This window comes from Pteropus vampyrus, unplaced genomic scaffold (genome assembly GCF_000151845.1).
Source record: "Pteropus vampyrus isolate Shadow unplaced genomic scaffold, Pvam_2.0 Scaffold158, whole genome shotgun sequence".
Lineage (NCBI taxonomy): Eukaryota > Metazoa > Chordata > Mammalia > Chiroptera > Pteropodidae > Pteropus > Pteropus vampyrus.
This window is the reverse complement of record NW_011888939.1, coordinates 1,928,830-1,945,061: the sequence shown is the minus strand read 5'-3', so window position 1 is coordinate 1,945,061 and position 16,232 is coordinate 1,928,830. Positions and strand designations below refer to the sequence as shown.

At 42.2% G+C, this 16,232-nt stretch overlaps 1 protein-coding gene across 1 annotated transcript in view; it reads left to right on the top strand.

Moving 5' to 3' along the window:
• ABL1 (ABL proto-oncogene 1, non-receptor tyrosine kinase) overlaps window positions 1-16,232 on the top strand; it is a 117,562-nt gene that overhangs the window by 75,612 nt on the left and 25,718 nt on the right. Inside the window, exons 2-3 of the mRNA XM_011370039.2 lie at window positions 13,535-13,708; window positions 14,262-14,557. Coding sequence (XP_011368341.1) covers window positions 13,535-13,708; window positions 14,262-14,557 — 470 coding nt within the window. The remainder of the gene's footprint in view (window positions 1-13,534; window positions 13,709-14,261; window positions 14,558-16,232) is intronic.

Genomic DNA, 16,232 nt, shown 5'->3' with positions numbered 1-16,232 from the left:
CGGCCGAGCGGGGGTGGAGGAGTGGGGGTGGGGGTGCAGGGCTCCGGGCCCGCGCCGCTAACCCCGGGAGAGCCCGCGTCGGGTTGGTCGGTGGTGTCGAGGGGCCCCAACTGCGGGGCTTCGCCCGAGAAAGTTTGAGAAAGCGAACTCCACAGGCCTGAACAGCCTGGTCAGCCCACGTTGTGGAATTTCCACCGTTAAGTGGGAATTATGTGTCAAAAAGGTCGACCCGTGTTTGTGAAACAGATGATTTTCATTAAGTATCGTGTACAAAGGGAACACGGCTCTACCATTTATGGGTACAGAATTTCAAGTGATCTTTCCACTCCCCCACCCCCACCCCCACCCCATACTACCCTACGGACCACGAAGAGGTCTTAGGCATTTTCTCTCTTTTCAGTAGAGAACAGAGAAATTACACCAGATTTTGAGAAGGGTTTTGAATGGGTTCAGAGTACTGGGGTGGGGGAGGGACCGCACGTTAGGTTTCTCTACTGAATCGGAGCCAGAAGCGGTTCACTTTTGCCTTCTTTCCGTCCTGCTCTCCTTAGATAATCCCAGTTCGCTCTTTCCTCTCATTTGTCTTTCGTTTTCTGTACTGGTGAGGTGACGGCTGAGAAAAAAGTGACTTGAGGATGATGAGTGGTCGTCATTTTGAAGCTTAAAGATGGATCTGAAATGGATCTGATTTGAGGACTGGTCATCCCAGACTGTTACTTTCAGCAGAAAAGGCTAAGCGGACTTAAAAGATGTAATCCTGTTTGTATTTCGCCATCATTTTCATTGAGGACTTAAAATAGGAATAGAAATGTAAAGCTCATTTTAGAACAATTAGGATTTCTGCTGTAGTGCCATGAAATTGTGATGTTTTTCTTTTTAAAATAGAGAAATAAACAGAGGCCTCATTAATTGTCTAAACTTTTTTTTCCTTCCAACTTTTTGACTTGAGGGCCTGCCTGGAGTCACATGTGCAACTCAAACCGTAAACACCAGTGATACACGTGAAACCCACGGGCCCTTCTTGCCACAGTATGTGGACATCCATCCCTTTCCCTCTCTGGGATTAGGGGCCTCGGAAAAGGCTTGTCCAGATGGAGCAGCCTCACACAATCTAGCATTTGAGCGACGGAGATGGTTTATTTGTCCCCTACAAGTTGGCATCTGAGCAACCAAAATCATCTTCAGTTAATACGTGGCTTGTTTTCCAAGTCACTCAAAATTCTGAACACACTCGCATTACCATCTGTAAAGAGTTAGCATGAGGCATTACCGCTCAGTTCTGCAGATGGGTGCCTAAGGCCGGGGAGATGATGGCCTTTCCTAACTGCAGAACTGGAGGAAAGCTTAGGTCACAGCAAAGCTGTGACATTGTTTTGTTTTGTTTTGTTTAGTGCATACCTGACTGATTTAATTATTGTATAGAAGGAGGAAATCTAAAGTCTATTGTAACATGTCTTGAAATAATGTTGGTTCTCATGTCTCAAAAAAAAGGAAAGATTCTGGTACAGCAGACTGCCTTGGGTTAAGATGTCATCAAGGAAGGTATCACTGTAGTTTTCTCGATTTTGTTGTTATATTTAATTGGAGAAAATAAATGAAATTATTGGTTTGTAATTAAGAGAATTTAAGAAACCTCAGTGACCGTTTATCTTAAAGACTGGATGCGCGTAGTCTCTTGGGAAAAACAATTGCCAACATCTGGATAAGTAATCTAGCCATTTCATTTTTACTGACATCCTAAATCAATCAGTCAGTGTTTTATTGACACCCACTGGGGCCCAGTCATCACAAGTTATGGAGAGAATTAAATATGGTCAGGTTTTTCATTCTATCAAAGAAGGTTCAACTATAAATGCAACTGTGATCATGCATCTACTTACCACTCAGGCCTAGTTATCAAAGCAATTCTGAATGCTTCCTGTGTGCCAAGCACTGTTACAGCATCCTATGACTTCATTTGCTTAGTTCTTATGATGGCCCTGTGGTCATTTCCATTTTGTAGATGAGGAAACTAAGGCACCAAAGATTAGGAAATTGGTCTAAGGCGACAGAGATAGGAAGTGGTGGAGCTGGGATTTGAACCCACGCTGTCTGTGGCTCCAGAGAGCCCAGCTTTAGCCACTCTATGCTTTCCAGACTGTGACTGTTTATCTCCTTTGCAACTCTGTGAATGTTAAAATGGTATCTTCAGAAACACTAACTAATGCCTGAAATAAGGGCCATCATCTTTTCTCTTCTGGAAACCTAATGCTGATAAATATGATTACCTTTAGCTATACAGTTAAAATTTTAAAAGTGTATGTTAACATAGTTGTACGTGGTAAAAAAAAAAAAAAAAAATTAAAGGATATTTATTTAGTGAAAAGTAATTCTCCTGGGTAGTTTCCCTACCCAGAGGCACTCAGGAGTTTTTTAGAAATATTTTACGTATATATAAGCATTTATAGCATTTGAATTTTGTGCTTCAGCTTTGCGAAGATGTATGTTTATAGCAGTAGCTGCTGTTTACCACGGTCACATTTAGCTTTACAGTCTTCCATCTCCTTCAAACACTGAATTTTCCAATTGTTGCTTCCCCTAGAGATGTGAGAGAAAACATAAACATTGGCCATTTTAATTCATTTTTTTCTAGTTTGCTTTTATTTGTTCATGTGTACAACGTATGCAGATACAAACACAGGTGTACGTGGACATGTAAGTTCCGTACTGCGGGATAAAAACTAATGTCCGAGACGTGAACTCTTCTTGAACTTTCAAAATTTATTTTAAGGGCCCACTTTTAAACGCTTCTTTTCAGCAGTTAACTTTCAGGAGGATGCTTTACGTGCTGCCAGCCACACAGATGCACTTTCAGAATTGCTTCAGAGAAGCATATGCTCTCTTTCTAAATACTCTCTCCTGACGTCATCAGATACTTCTCTTGTTTAGTTACAAAGAAAATCTGAGGCTCTTTCTGTAACTTAATAGAAAACCAATCCTTTTCATTTGGGGTTGTCATTAAAATTTTCGAGGATTTGTGATGCAGCAGGCCGTGGCCCTAAGCACATCATAGCCATCCTCAGTTTTCATAGCAGCACTGTGAGCCTTTCAGAGAAGAGGAGGGAGGGCCCCGTTCGCTTTAGTTGGAAATACTTTTGAATTTAGAGTCAGGAGATTGGGGTTTCTGTCTGATAATCTCTCAGCTTTTCTGTTCCCCTACCTCTGAGACAACAAACATCCTTGGTCCAGCCCACCTTAGAGGATTGTTTTGAGGACTTATGAGATGATTCAAGTGAAAGTTGAAATGTCCTCAAGTCCAGAGAGCTTTATGGCTGGGGAATTGCTAAGGTCCCATTCTCATGGGAGGCGTGCAGCTCTGCAGCAGGCCAGCCTGGACCCAGATGCCATCCATGCTGCCGAGTGACCTTGGGCACGTTGCTCCCTGAGCCTTGGTGTTCTCAGCTCTAAAATAAGGCTCGTAGTAGTCTGTGCCTTGTCGAGTTGGAAGATTCACACGAGATGTTTTAATTGTTTAGCACAGAGCAAGGTGTTAGCATATATTAGCCATTGTTATTTTAAACACTTAGTCTGAAATGTTGGCGTTGCCAGTTTCTCTCTCTCATGGTTGAAGTGATGATGGAATTGAGCTGAGCTCGGTCATAGTTTCTCTTGGTGTTAACAAAACAATTTGTTTCCAAGTTCGCTTTGATGCACATAATTAATATTTCCTGTCCTTGGTCTTAAGGAAAAGTATCTCTTTGTCCTCTAACCCTCTCTTATTCCCATGGCGACTATTTTAATTGTGGAAGAAAAAACTTCCATTGGCTTATGGTTGGCATCTTCTTCTCTCCAGAGGCAGTATGTGCACAGCTCCAAACATGTGAAACTGAAACTCTCATACTACTTATTACCTTGTTGTAAGATCAAGCGTTAATGTTGCCAGTGTAATCACTGATCCAAAATAGAAACAGGAGAAATTATCGATGGATAGGTTTTTAAAACAGATAACAATATCGTACAACGTGTTGATTATAGTTAACAATACTGTACTGTATATTTGAAGGTTGCAAAGAGAGTAAATCTTAAAGGTTTTCCTCACAGGAAAAAAAGTGTAACTGGTGATAGATGATAGATGTTAACTTATGATAATCATTTTGCAATATATACATAAATGATTATATCGTATACCTTAAACTTATACATTGTCATATGTCAATTACAGCTCAATAAAACCAGGAAAAAATAAATATATATATATAAAACACAAACTAAAGATCAAATGGGACATTGGAAGAATTTAACTTTTCCTCTGTAATGGTGGATCATAAACACAGAAGAAGGATTTATAAAATAGTCTTTTTTTTTTTTTTAAATGGAAAATTTTAAACCTACGATGAAAGCAGGTAGCATAATGAACGCCCTTGTACTCATCACCCAGCTTTAATAATTATCACCTATGGTCAATCTTGTTTCCTTGCCTAGGGAAGTTATAGTTCCAAAGCCATTTGGAAGAATAACTTCGCTACTTACGGACTTTTGAGAGTCTCACTTCGTCCTCAGATAATGAGAGTTCTGCAGAATTGGTTTTCAAATCCTTCTTTCTTAGCCCACATCGTAGGAACTTTGTTATACTCTGTGTTGGTGGTGGCGATAGGGAAGACAGATGAGGGAGACTGAGCCCCAGGTGGGAGTTAGGGAGGAAAGAGACACACACAGGGGAGATACACACAGACCTGAAGACAAAGACAGACAGACAGGGTGAGACAGGAAAGGGAAAAGATGAGAGGAGGAGGACAGGGGCCAGGGACAGAGGGAGGATGGCCAGAGGGGAGAGAGGAAGAGCGAGATCACGAGAGAGAAGTGCAAGCGACTGAGAGACAGGAACGGGCAGCTGCCTGGCAGAGGCGTACCTCACCTCTGCCTCCGTTTCGCTCCTCTGGTGCAGTGGACAGAGTCTCCTCAGTGGGTCTGGGGGCTAGAGCAGGCAAAGCGCCTGGCACCGTGCTAGAACTCAGGCTCCAGAAGTATTAGCTACTATTCTGTCACATGCCGTTGAATAAACTTTCACCTCAGTACTCTTAAATTCTCTTTAGAGACCTAATCCTTATCAATCTTACCAGTTCTCAAATTTAGCTAATAAATAGCATCGTATATCTGATACCTTAAAATCGAATCTAAAGGCAGGCCGCAAATAGAACTAGCCATTGCTTTTGGAGCCAAAATACCTTTTTTTTGGTCACGTTCAATTACTCAGGTCGGCAGTAGAAATTATAATGGCTGAGATGTTCCGGGGGGATCGTCTGCCATTGAGTAGCCAGCCCCTTCACTTCAGTGACTCAGGTCTCCACTGACCCCGGAGTCCTTGATGACGCTTTAAAGGAGAACAGGAAATGTGAAATGAATGCTTTCCAACCATCCCAGGCCTGGCACGCGGTGGCGAGTGCAGGGGGCTTTCAATCTGTTGCAAATGGCCTGTGACAGAAGAAAAATACTTTTCTGGTTAGGATGCTCACTGTGGACAGTTTGAATCTGGGCCAGTGCGGGGCTTCATGGAACTTTTTCTCCCCCGCAGACAAAAAGTACATGGAGGCATGGGGTGCTCACCATGCTGTCTGTCTGCCTCTTAAGAGACTAACAAATCCTGTTTCTTTTGAAAGTGCAGAGAAATGTACTTCTGTGTTCCACCTTGTTTTAGGATCTTGGCCATGCTTTACCTGCCATTAAAATCAATGATTGCACTTCCTAGACCTTCATGAAGGTTGCATTTGCTTTTCGTTTCTACTGTCTGTCATTTCTGCTCTCTGCTGTCACAGGTTAGCAGATAATCAAGGTGCACTCTTCAGTCATGACTTAATATTTTACCCTGTTGCTACAGACAACCGCAGGGCGTTAGGAGTTCGTTTTAATGAACACGGAGCAGTGCCGTGTGTCCCACACTACATGGGGCACGTGCTGCAGACTGTGATAGGAACGCTGGTCTCTGCCCAAAAGGAGCTTACATTATTATGGTGACAGTAAGAGAAGAAGTGATTGTTCTGTAGTCTCTGCAGCGCCCCAGAGCCAAGCACACCGCACCTGACATCCGTACAAAAATTCTCTACATCCACTGTGTGTTCAGCCCTCCCGACAGCCCGGCCGGGTCCGTCCTGCTCTGGCCCCGTTGTGCACTTGAGACACTCAGGCTCAGAAATGAACATCTTCCAGATGTGAACAAGGTTTGTCCACCCCCGAACCCAGGCTTATTGGACCCCAAGGCACGAGTGAGCAGGTTTCTTACCATGTGTCATAGGGCGGTAAATAGGAACAGACACCAAATACCCTCAAGAGGTGAAGGGGAAATAATTGGGGGTGAAGCAGCAGGGAAGAGGAAGGAGCAGTCAGAGGTTTGCTAGAGGTAGTGAGGTTAGGAGGGTGGGTCCTAGGGGAGAGAGTGGCACGTGTCGAGGTGCACACAGATGAGGCAGCAACGGGGTTTGCACGGGGGTGCTGCAAGGCATTTGGAGAGGCTGTGGTGAAAAGTTGGGGTCATGGGAGAAGACAGTCCCAGAGCAGACCCTGAAGGGCCTCGTGTGTCTGCTTCAGGAGCTCAGGATTCTCCTCCAGTTAGGGTGCTAATGACAACCCCAGCCGTTCTTTGAGAGTGTGTTACATGCTAGGAGCAGAGTCTCCTGTGTCATCTGCAAACCGCCCAGTCCCTGGAAGGCACACGTTCCTTACGTCGACACAGGCGACTCTGCTGGTAAGCGGTGACTGACGACTGACATGGCTGCCTCCTGTCTTCTGCCTCTTGGCCAGCAGCCATCTAGGTGGGACTTTAGCAGGCGACTTGGTCAGATTTGCATTTTAGAAAGACCCCTCTGGGGACTGTGAAGTTGGAATGAAATGGGGCATAGTCAAAGGGGAACCAGTCGAGGGTGTGGTAGGTCACGGAAAGGACAGGACCGATCAGAGATTTAGCAGGAAATGGGGCCAGAATGTGGGTGTGAACTTAATGGGATGAGAGGGGGAGAGGGGACAACAACACAGTGGCCTAAAGTTGGTGGGTCTCACATGGGTCTTCATACTCCATTTGCAGTAATCGTAAACTTCTTTGCAACCTTAGAAGGGATATAAAATTCCTCGTATTTTTTCACATTTTGGTAGAGGGAGAGGGTACAGGGACTGTGTATCTTCAGAAAGGTTACTGTTTGAACTGCTGATAGGACAGAGGTTGGAATGGAGAATTTTGTTTTCTAAAATTGACCTGCTAGGAACATTATAATATTAAAAGATTCCGGGGCAAATATTTAAACCTTGGGCTAATTTAAATGACTTTATTTTTTAGACTTTTACTTTTTAAAGGTTTCCGTAGAAACCTATTTTACTTACTGCCTATATAACGTAATAAAACTGCATTATTTAAAAAAGGAAATTGTATAATTTGGCCTAATCACTAATTTATAGCAGCTTCCTTTGTAGGCCCACTCCCCGGCAGAAAACTGGGTTGTGCAGAACCGAATCTGCAGCGCAGGCGCTCACAACCTGGAAGCCTGGGTCGGAGCTGGAGTCCAGGGGCCTGTGGCCTTGGATGGGAAATCCCAAAATTTTATTTCACTCACTAACCTCTAACTGAAGATTGGCATTTCGTTTTGTTTGTTTGTTTGTTTTTTAAGAACATAGGTAACAAACCACAGTAATATTAGCAGTACTTGTGACTATCACCAGGAGAAATCAGATAGATATTTTCATACCATATAACGGTTTTGAATATTACTTCTATACTGATGACTACTTTGAAATGACAGTAGTTACCTAACTGGCTCTTGTTATTTAATGCGTTAGTAAGGAAGTGCTGTATCACAATTTTTATAAAATGATTTGAGGACTCGTTCAGTACAGTGGTTTTCCTTTGCAATCCTTTGTATTTATTTTATGCATTTACACGCTTTATTCTGAGCTGGAGTCCCTAGGCATCACCAGAGAGAGGCCACGGCACAGTGGAGATGAAGACCCCTCCCTCAGTGGCCGGGGAGGGTCAGGGGGCCTTGGATCCCTGTGAATCCTACTTCCCTTACTGGGTACGGTCTTCTTCAGGGTCACCTCCTTCCTAACCCCAGTGAGCTGACCTGACCCCTCGCAGCTCCTGGCCCTCGACACCCTCAGCGTCCATCCGTGTTGTCAGAAATCGACCCGCAGGGCCTTGCTCGTCTCCCGTTGGAGTTTCGCTTTGAGGCCGTGCAGATGTTCGTTAACTCTGTTTCCCCACAGGGAGCGGGGGCCACGGGACCATGCCTTGCATCGTTACCCTCTTGCCCTCCCGCTGCTCTCCAGAGCTGACACAGCGTTTTGGGGTGCCGGGAAGATTTTGTTCAGAGTGTGAATTAATGCCGAAGCTGTATTTAGCTAAACTTGCGTTTAAAATAATTTTAAATGCTCCGGGTGCGGGTGTAAGTTACAAAATAAAGGACCATGTAGAATGTAGATAAAAATGATTTTCAACAAGTCCAAATTGTGGGAAATAATACTTTTCCTCTAAGCTCATATTATAAAAAGTTGTGTGAGACTGTTGCAAACTGACTTGAGAATAGTCTGAGCATGATCTCATCAGTTGGAACAGAGTATGAAATAAAACACGAAGCTTTCCCTCTTTTTTGAAGGATCTGTTTTATAGATGTTTAAATTAGAGATTCCTTGAACTGGAGGATAATAGGGAAGAGTCCACAAAGGAAATAGGAATAAAGCAACATGGGTTTAAATAATTGAATGTGAGCAAAAAGTAAAGTTTATCACATCAGACATACCCTGCTCTCTCACCCCTCCTCCGCCCTGAAATGGTGGGCATGAAATGCCCGTGGTGGACAGCAAAGACTGCAGAGGGCACCCCGGAGGGAACCGCGGCCTTGGGCACCAGTGTCAACAGGAAGGTGGGAAGCTTCCCAGGGTGTTTTTCCTGGAGTTGAAGTCTTCTCTCCCTCCGGGACTGTGAAGTAGCCTCGCCAGCCCCTGGAGTTCAAGAGCACTTTCCTTCTCTTCCTGTTTGCCTGCAGGGGCTTCTGCAGCAGCAGCAGCAGCAGCAGCTCCTGGAAGTCTAGACCAGATACGCCGTATCAGAGAATCTCCTGTAAACATTGTGGGTCAGTGACTCACAATTTGAAGAAAGGATTATTTTGTATAAAAGATCTCTAAATTGCACTTTAAAGACCCAAGCCATTTTCTTAGAATACCGTCTAAAGTTAATCACGCACAGGCCCAGTGAATCTCGTGGCATTTTCAAACCGTTTGATACTCTCGTAGTCGGAGCCATAGCATTTCAGCGGTTTGGAGGCACTTTTGTAGATATCGCCATTCTTGGTGCTTACCTGGCTGATTACTGACTTCTCCTGAGTTGTGTTGGTGATGGAAACCTTTTCATTAACAGTATGGTGAAATAACAGTGGGGTTTTTACACGGGCTGAAGGGCACTTTTGAAAAGATACAATTCTTAAATGTATTTAAAATATGACTCAGGATGCTGCAGAAAATGTTCACCAAAAAAATATAAGAATAATAGCAGATGCTAAAATTTCTTTCCCAAAACTTAACAATAGCCAAAAGAGCCATTCATTGGAAGAACAGAAGAGGGGAGCTATTTGGGGCATCTTTTTTTTAACGAAGACTGGGCTTTTTTAGGGGGTCTAACTTCCTGACAGTGGGACTGGCAGCAAGTTCACGTATTATGCAAGGAAGATAGAAGTACATTCTGCAACTTTGGCCTCGTAAGCTGTGATCATTTTTAAGGTTGACGAGCATAGTTCGCTATGAAATGAAGCAAGGAACTTGGCATTTATACATCGTGAGTCAATTTTGACATCAGCCTGGATTGGGAATTGACTGGAAGGTTTGGGGATTGGACTGTGGCTGCACTTGAGTGTCTCGATCCAGAGGCATGCATGAGCAATACTTCCCTTTGGGCTTTGGCCATTAATTTGTGGAATGGAGCAAGAACTGGAGAGGAAAATTGAGAGGCTGCCTTGGATTTCCTGACGTCCTGTTGAATCAAAAAGCAGTGGGAGGCCCTTTCCTTCCTGAAAGAGGCCTCACCCCTGCACATGACATTCCCGGCATCCGCCTCCGTGTTAGAGCCAGCCCTTCTTTCACCTATACTTGAAACTTTCCCATGGTCACCCGTGGGCGAGTAGCTGCGATCCGCCTATTCCAGGTGTTTTCCAGGCCACTTCCCCTGATTATGTAACTTTGATCAAATCCAGATGCTGCAGAATGTTTGATAGAAGAGGTCAAATGGCATTTGAGAAGAAAAGCATTTCTGTATTCATGACTTAGGTTTAATTTCCTGTATGGGCCTGGTCTGCCAGAGCTGTATGCTGTGGCCACAAGGAGGGGACACCAGAGGGAAGTGCACAGATACTTTTTCAGGACGACTTGAGAAGATCCCCTCCTCGCCCAGGAACTTTTTCATGCTAAATTATCAATTATATAAGTGTCAGCTTCTAACAGTTTTTCTATTTTTGTAATTGTTTCCCGATTATAAAAATCCACATTCATTGCGAGAAATACTCCGAAATATAGAAAAGAATCAAGAATGTTTTACATGTTCGTATTCTCACCCCCCGAGTTAACTGCTGTTCACATCTCAGAGCAGTTACTTTTGGACTATTTTCGATTTTTATAAAATTGATAGTTGCTGTGAATATATTCCCAAGCCATTAGATATTTTTTCCAATAATTATTTCGAATGGCTTTATGAATATATTCTATTTTATGGATGAGACCGCAAAATAGCTTATCTTGTATTGATAAACATTTTTGTATTTTCTTTTCGTGTGCTGTTATTCAAAAACCAGCATGTACAATTGTGTGGGTCTCTTAGGATAACTTCCCAGAGGTAGATCAAAGGTTATAGAATTTTTAAAGGGCCAGGTTCTTATTTCCAGTTGCCCTCCTAAATGTCACAGCAGTTTCTGTACCACATATGAGCTAGCATTGTGCGAGTGCCCATTTCATTCAGTCTGAACACTGAAGAAAATGTACCTGTCAATTTGTTGAATAATTTGCATTTCTTTGATTACTAGAGAGTTAACAGGCTTTCTGTGTTTAATAATAATTTAAATTTTCTGTGAATTGCTTATTCTTGGTTTTGGTTCTTTTTTTCCATAAGTGGGAGGATTTGTCTTTTTCTTTTGATATGCAAGGGTTCTCTTACGTTGAGAATCCTTTGCCTAATAGTTTTAAGTAATATAATGACATTACTTAAAAGAAGTTCTTTTGACTGACTTCCGCTTAACTAAATTGCCAAACTGACCTGCGCTCCACTTCCTTTGCGATACATGTGTGCCTCGTGCCGAGGCGTGGCACATGGGATAGGGACTCCACCTTGGTCCACTGAGTCGTGGCCACATCAAGAGCCGGTTGTGTTTCTTTCCAAATCTGTTTATTTTAGTACTACTCGCTGTTTTTATTACTTGGATAATAAGAAACCAGTGAAATCAAATGTGAAAGAGAATTGTTTCTATGCAAATGAAAATGCTTTAGACAGACTCAGTGAGGGCAGGTAATTTTTTAAACACTGCTACCGGATCAGGCAACTTATAAACGATTGAAAGGGATTGCGCTGGATTACATATCGAATGGCTCTGAATCTTCCCGCCACCTTCAGGAAATTGAACTAGAAGTGAGATGAGCTATTACAGGTGTGACTTACAGAAGAAGACACCACCCAACCTAATCAGGTGCCCACACTCGAAAGGACAGTCCTTGGCCCTTTAGTCAAAACTGACCAGCGAACTTTCAGATGGAGGTGGGGGAATCACATATTTTAATAAAGAAATAATAATTTATTTTTGGTTAATTGATCAATCCCCGATCACAGTGGCGCTAGACATACTTTTAGAGCCTGACACATCACTAAAGCTTTTCCGTATTCCAGGAAATGTTGCTGTTACCAGACCCTCTTCCTTGCCTCCATTATTCATGAGATGAAATGACCAAGTATAGTAGTGACATAATTTGCAGTTTACTCTCTTAGAAAAACAATTCCTCTAGGTTTACTTCAGTCAGTAGTAGCACAAAAACTAGAATCGAAAGACCTTCGTTATTTATATTTTACTGATTTATTCCAAAGAGGTGTTATAAAGAATGTCCATTTCTGAAAATTCTCCAGTTACATTTCTAGAAGTTTAGCTTAGTCCCTCAGATATCTTAGGTGCCTCCAGTGGGTTGTTTGTTTTCTTTTGATTTTTTAAGTGAATACTGAAGAATCGGGCCCATCCCCAAGATGGGTGTGATTGCCCAAGAAAAGATGTTTGGGGGAGGGGGAAGTCTTTTAAATCCATAAAGGGAGAAAATTAAAACAATTTTGTTTTGTTACCATTTGAGTTTGGCTTAAGCATATGGTAAATCGTTCCATTCTTTTCAAATTAGAATTTCTCCTCTCCCCTTTTTAAAAAAGTTTGATTTCTTAATGTAGTTGCCTTAAACGAGTATTCAAATTTCACTCCATAATATCCTACAATTGTTAAGATCTACTGGGAATAGATTTGCTGGTTTCAGAGGACCCTTGTACGCATTTGTCATTATCACGGAGAAATTCTAGAGAATTTGAGCATAATTCAAGAAGACGACAAGAAGAAACTTCAAGAAAAAAATGATGAACCGTTTGACCCTATAGTGAACAATAGTCACACATTCCTAATATAAGGGATGTTGATTGGTTTTCAACTTTAAGAATATATGTATAGACAGAACATGAAAAATTTTATTACAGAATAGAAGAAACACTTTTCACAAGGTGAAAGAAAGTATAAAGAAGGCCATATTCGAGAGTAAGCTAGAGTGAGGAAAGCTGGAAGGAAGTGTAGGATGTAAACATCCTTATCTTAGGAAGTCAATAGTTGAGAGATGCTGTCTCTAGCTGGTAGAACAAGAAATACAGGCGTAAGTCTGATACTGAAAACACAAAGGTAACCAGTAGAGGATGGCACAGGGAGGCGGAGGGATGGAGGGATAGGGCCGAGCAGGGGTTCTCCCACGCAGCTTATGTTTAGAGATGGAAGTGAGCACGCGCGCGCACACACACACACACACACACACACACACACGGCTGGTGCCTCTGGGTGTAGAGAGGAGTGGGATAGAAAATGTTTGTCTTTCATTAAAAACTCTTCTGTGCTATTGGATTTTAAATTAGATGCGTACATTTAAAAATATATGATACATTTAAAAATGTTTTAAAGCAAGAAACTTTCCTTCCATATTATAACATAAGCAATGGCAGACTTACAAAGATGGGCTTTTTCCATTTCTAACTGAATTCATTTTGCATTAATAAATTTGAAAAGCTTAAACTATTTGAGAACAGTAGTTATCACCTTGGAATGAAAATACTTAGTATTTCTCACAAGAGTTGAGAAAGGGAGAGTCAATGTTTTTAGTGACCTTTTTAATACATATATGTACAGATGTTAAGAAATGAAATAAATTAAGAATGTATGATGTTGGAAACGTGGACTTTTTTTGTTCCTGTGGATAAAATTAATTTTCCCCTCAATTCTTCTTACTGTTTCTTTCATTTCTCTTCCAGAAGCCCTCCAAAGGCCAGTAGCATCTGACTTTGAGCCCCAGGGTCTGAGCGAAGCGGCTCGTTGGAACTCCAAGGAAAACCTTCTTGCTGGTCCCAGTGAAAATGACCCCAACCTTTTTGTTGCACTGTATGATTTTGTGGCCAGTGGGGACAACACTCTAAGTATAACTAAAGGTAAAAGGGCGTGGACAGCTAGCGGTGGTTGCAAGAGACAGAAATCAGGGGACACTGTGGCTCGACTGTCGACCCCTTTGCAGATTGAAAGAACAGGTTTAAAGTTCGGGATGCAGAGAGATCCAAAATATTAAATAGCATCTCTGTAAGAGAGTCACTTTTCCATGAAAAGAGTTCCTGTACAGTCATCCTCAGCAAAGCAGAGCTTCCTTATTTGATGTTGATAAAGGCACCTAGAACACTGAAAACACTTTCTTTAAGAAAAAGTATTTTTTTCCCTAAAAAGCTTTCTTATATTAGAAATAGAGCACTCGAATAAACATAATAGGTTTATAAAAACAGGTTATATATTTATCTGTGCATTCAATACAAGTAGGGAGCTTTATGTAAAATGTACTTTTACACACTTATAAATACATATATTTATGTGGATTTATTAAAATGAAGTAGATGTTTAGGAATTTGGAAAGTTTTAATAATCATGCAAAAATAAGTGAGAATGAATGAATTAGCCTTTTAGCTGATGCGTCTGATTTGGTTCTTTTCTTCTCAGGTGAAAAGCTCCGGGTCTTAGGCTACAATCACAATGGGGAATGGTGCGAAGCCCAAACCAAGAATGGCCAGGGGTGGGTTCCAAGCAACTACATCACTCCTGTCAACAGTCTGGAGAAGCATTCCTGGTACCACGGGCCGGTGTCCCGCAACGCCGCCGAGTACCTGCTCAGCAGTGGCATCAACGGCAGCTTCTTGGTGCGGGAGAGCGAGAGCAGCCCCGGGCAGAGGTCCATCTCACTGCGATACGAAGGGAGGGTGTACCACTACAGGATCAACACTGCTTCCGATGGCAAGGTAGGGGTCCCAGGCGCGGGAGCTGGTGGACGGGGTCAGTCTTTGGCTAGGAGAAGCCAGAGGTCCCTCTGCTGGGTTGATAAGTTATTGCAGCAAGGCTTAACCAGGAACACATTTGAAGACGCTTTCAAGTAAACAGGCGACATCATTCCATCAGCCTTATGAAAGACCCTCTGTTGAGGACCCATCACATGGTAGTGCAAGTCCATGGGCTGGTATGGTTCTCTGATTGTCTGGCTGGACTCTTGTCAGCAGTTTCATAAGAGAGGGGGAATATCTGTTGGGTTTTGTGCATACCTCTTACACTAAGACACTTCCTTTTTAAAAGATCTCTTACGATGGTAATTTATCCTCAGTGAATAAAATTCAGACAATAATAGTTGGGTATTTTTAAAGCAAAAAGCCACCTTAATAGCACCTCACCAAAATAAGTCTGGTACATGGCCTTCCTGTGGATAAAATTGTGTGTGTGTCTCTGTACATAGTTTTTAAACAAAAATGGGATCACATTATACCTGTAGATTTCCAAACCCAAGGTATAGTTTTGTAAATGAATGTGATCATATCAGCAGTCCTTAGGAATCCATGAAGTGAGGGGAGGAACGAGCATAGTTACTGCCCCTACTGTGTGCTGGGGCATTTCTCAGTCTTCATCTCACTTAAAGCTCCACCTCAGTCAGTCTTCGGGGCAGGTTCTGCTATAAGCTGCATTTTTGCAGTAAGGAAAGGAAATGAGGCTTAGAGGGATGAAATTTCTCGCCCAAGATGACAGTGAGTAAATTGATGGAACTAGGCTGCGACCACACTGTCTGCTCTACTGCACTGTGTCGTCATTGAGGATGTAGATAGGTGGCTTGCCGGGGTGGGTCCAGATGGTGTATGTATTTTTTAATAACGTGTAATACATGCACATGGTTTAAAAAAATGAATTACAATGAAAAGTAATTCTGTCTCCTAATTTACTTCCGTGCCCAGAGGCAGCCACTGTAACTAGTTTCTTCCAGAATTACCAGATGCATATATGTTTACGTTTTTAAAAAAACACAAATGATGCATACTGCACACTGTTGTGCATCTCGCTTTTCCCACCTGATGATATGTTTTGGAGATTGTTTTATGGCAGCACATTTAGAGTTGCCTCATTCCTATTACTGACTGCACAGCACGGATGGCCCATTATTTATTTAAGCAGTCCCCTGCTGGTTGACATTTAGGTTGTTTCCAGTTTTATGCTGTTACAAATAATGTTATGAGGTGGCTTTCTACTCTTAAAAAAAATCTTGACCTGCTGTAAAAAAAAAAAATTTTTTTACATCACCACCAGATACACTAATAACAAAAGGTAAAACCCCTACTTACTCTTAATTTATGTAATGCACTTTGATATTTTGTATTCCATTCTGTTGTTTCTCTTTAATTGTGGTCATAATCCGCTAAATTTATTTCATAGACCCCCTACTGGGTCATGCCCTGCAGTTTGGAAGTACACTTCACATACTTCTTTTGCACAGTGGAGAGTATGCAAGATAAGTTGCTAGAATTGATTGAAGGTTATATGTGATTAAAATTTGTGTAGATATTGCCCGATTGCCTTCTATAGAAATTGTACAGATGTGTTTCTCACCAGCAGCATATAAGAGTGTGTGTTTTTCCTCACTGTCATCAGCAGTATACT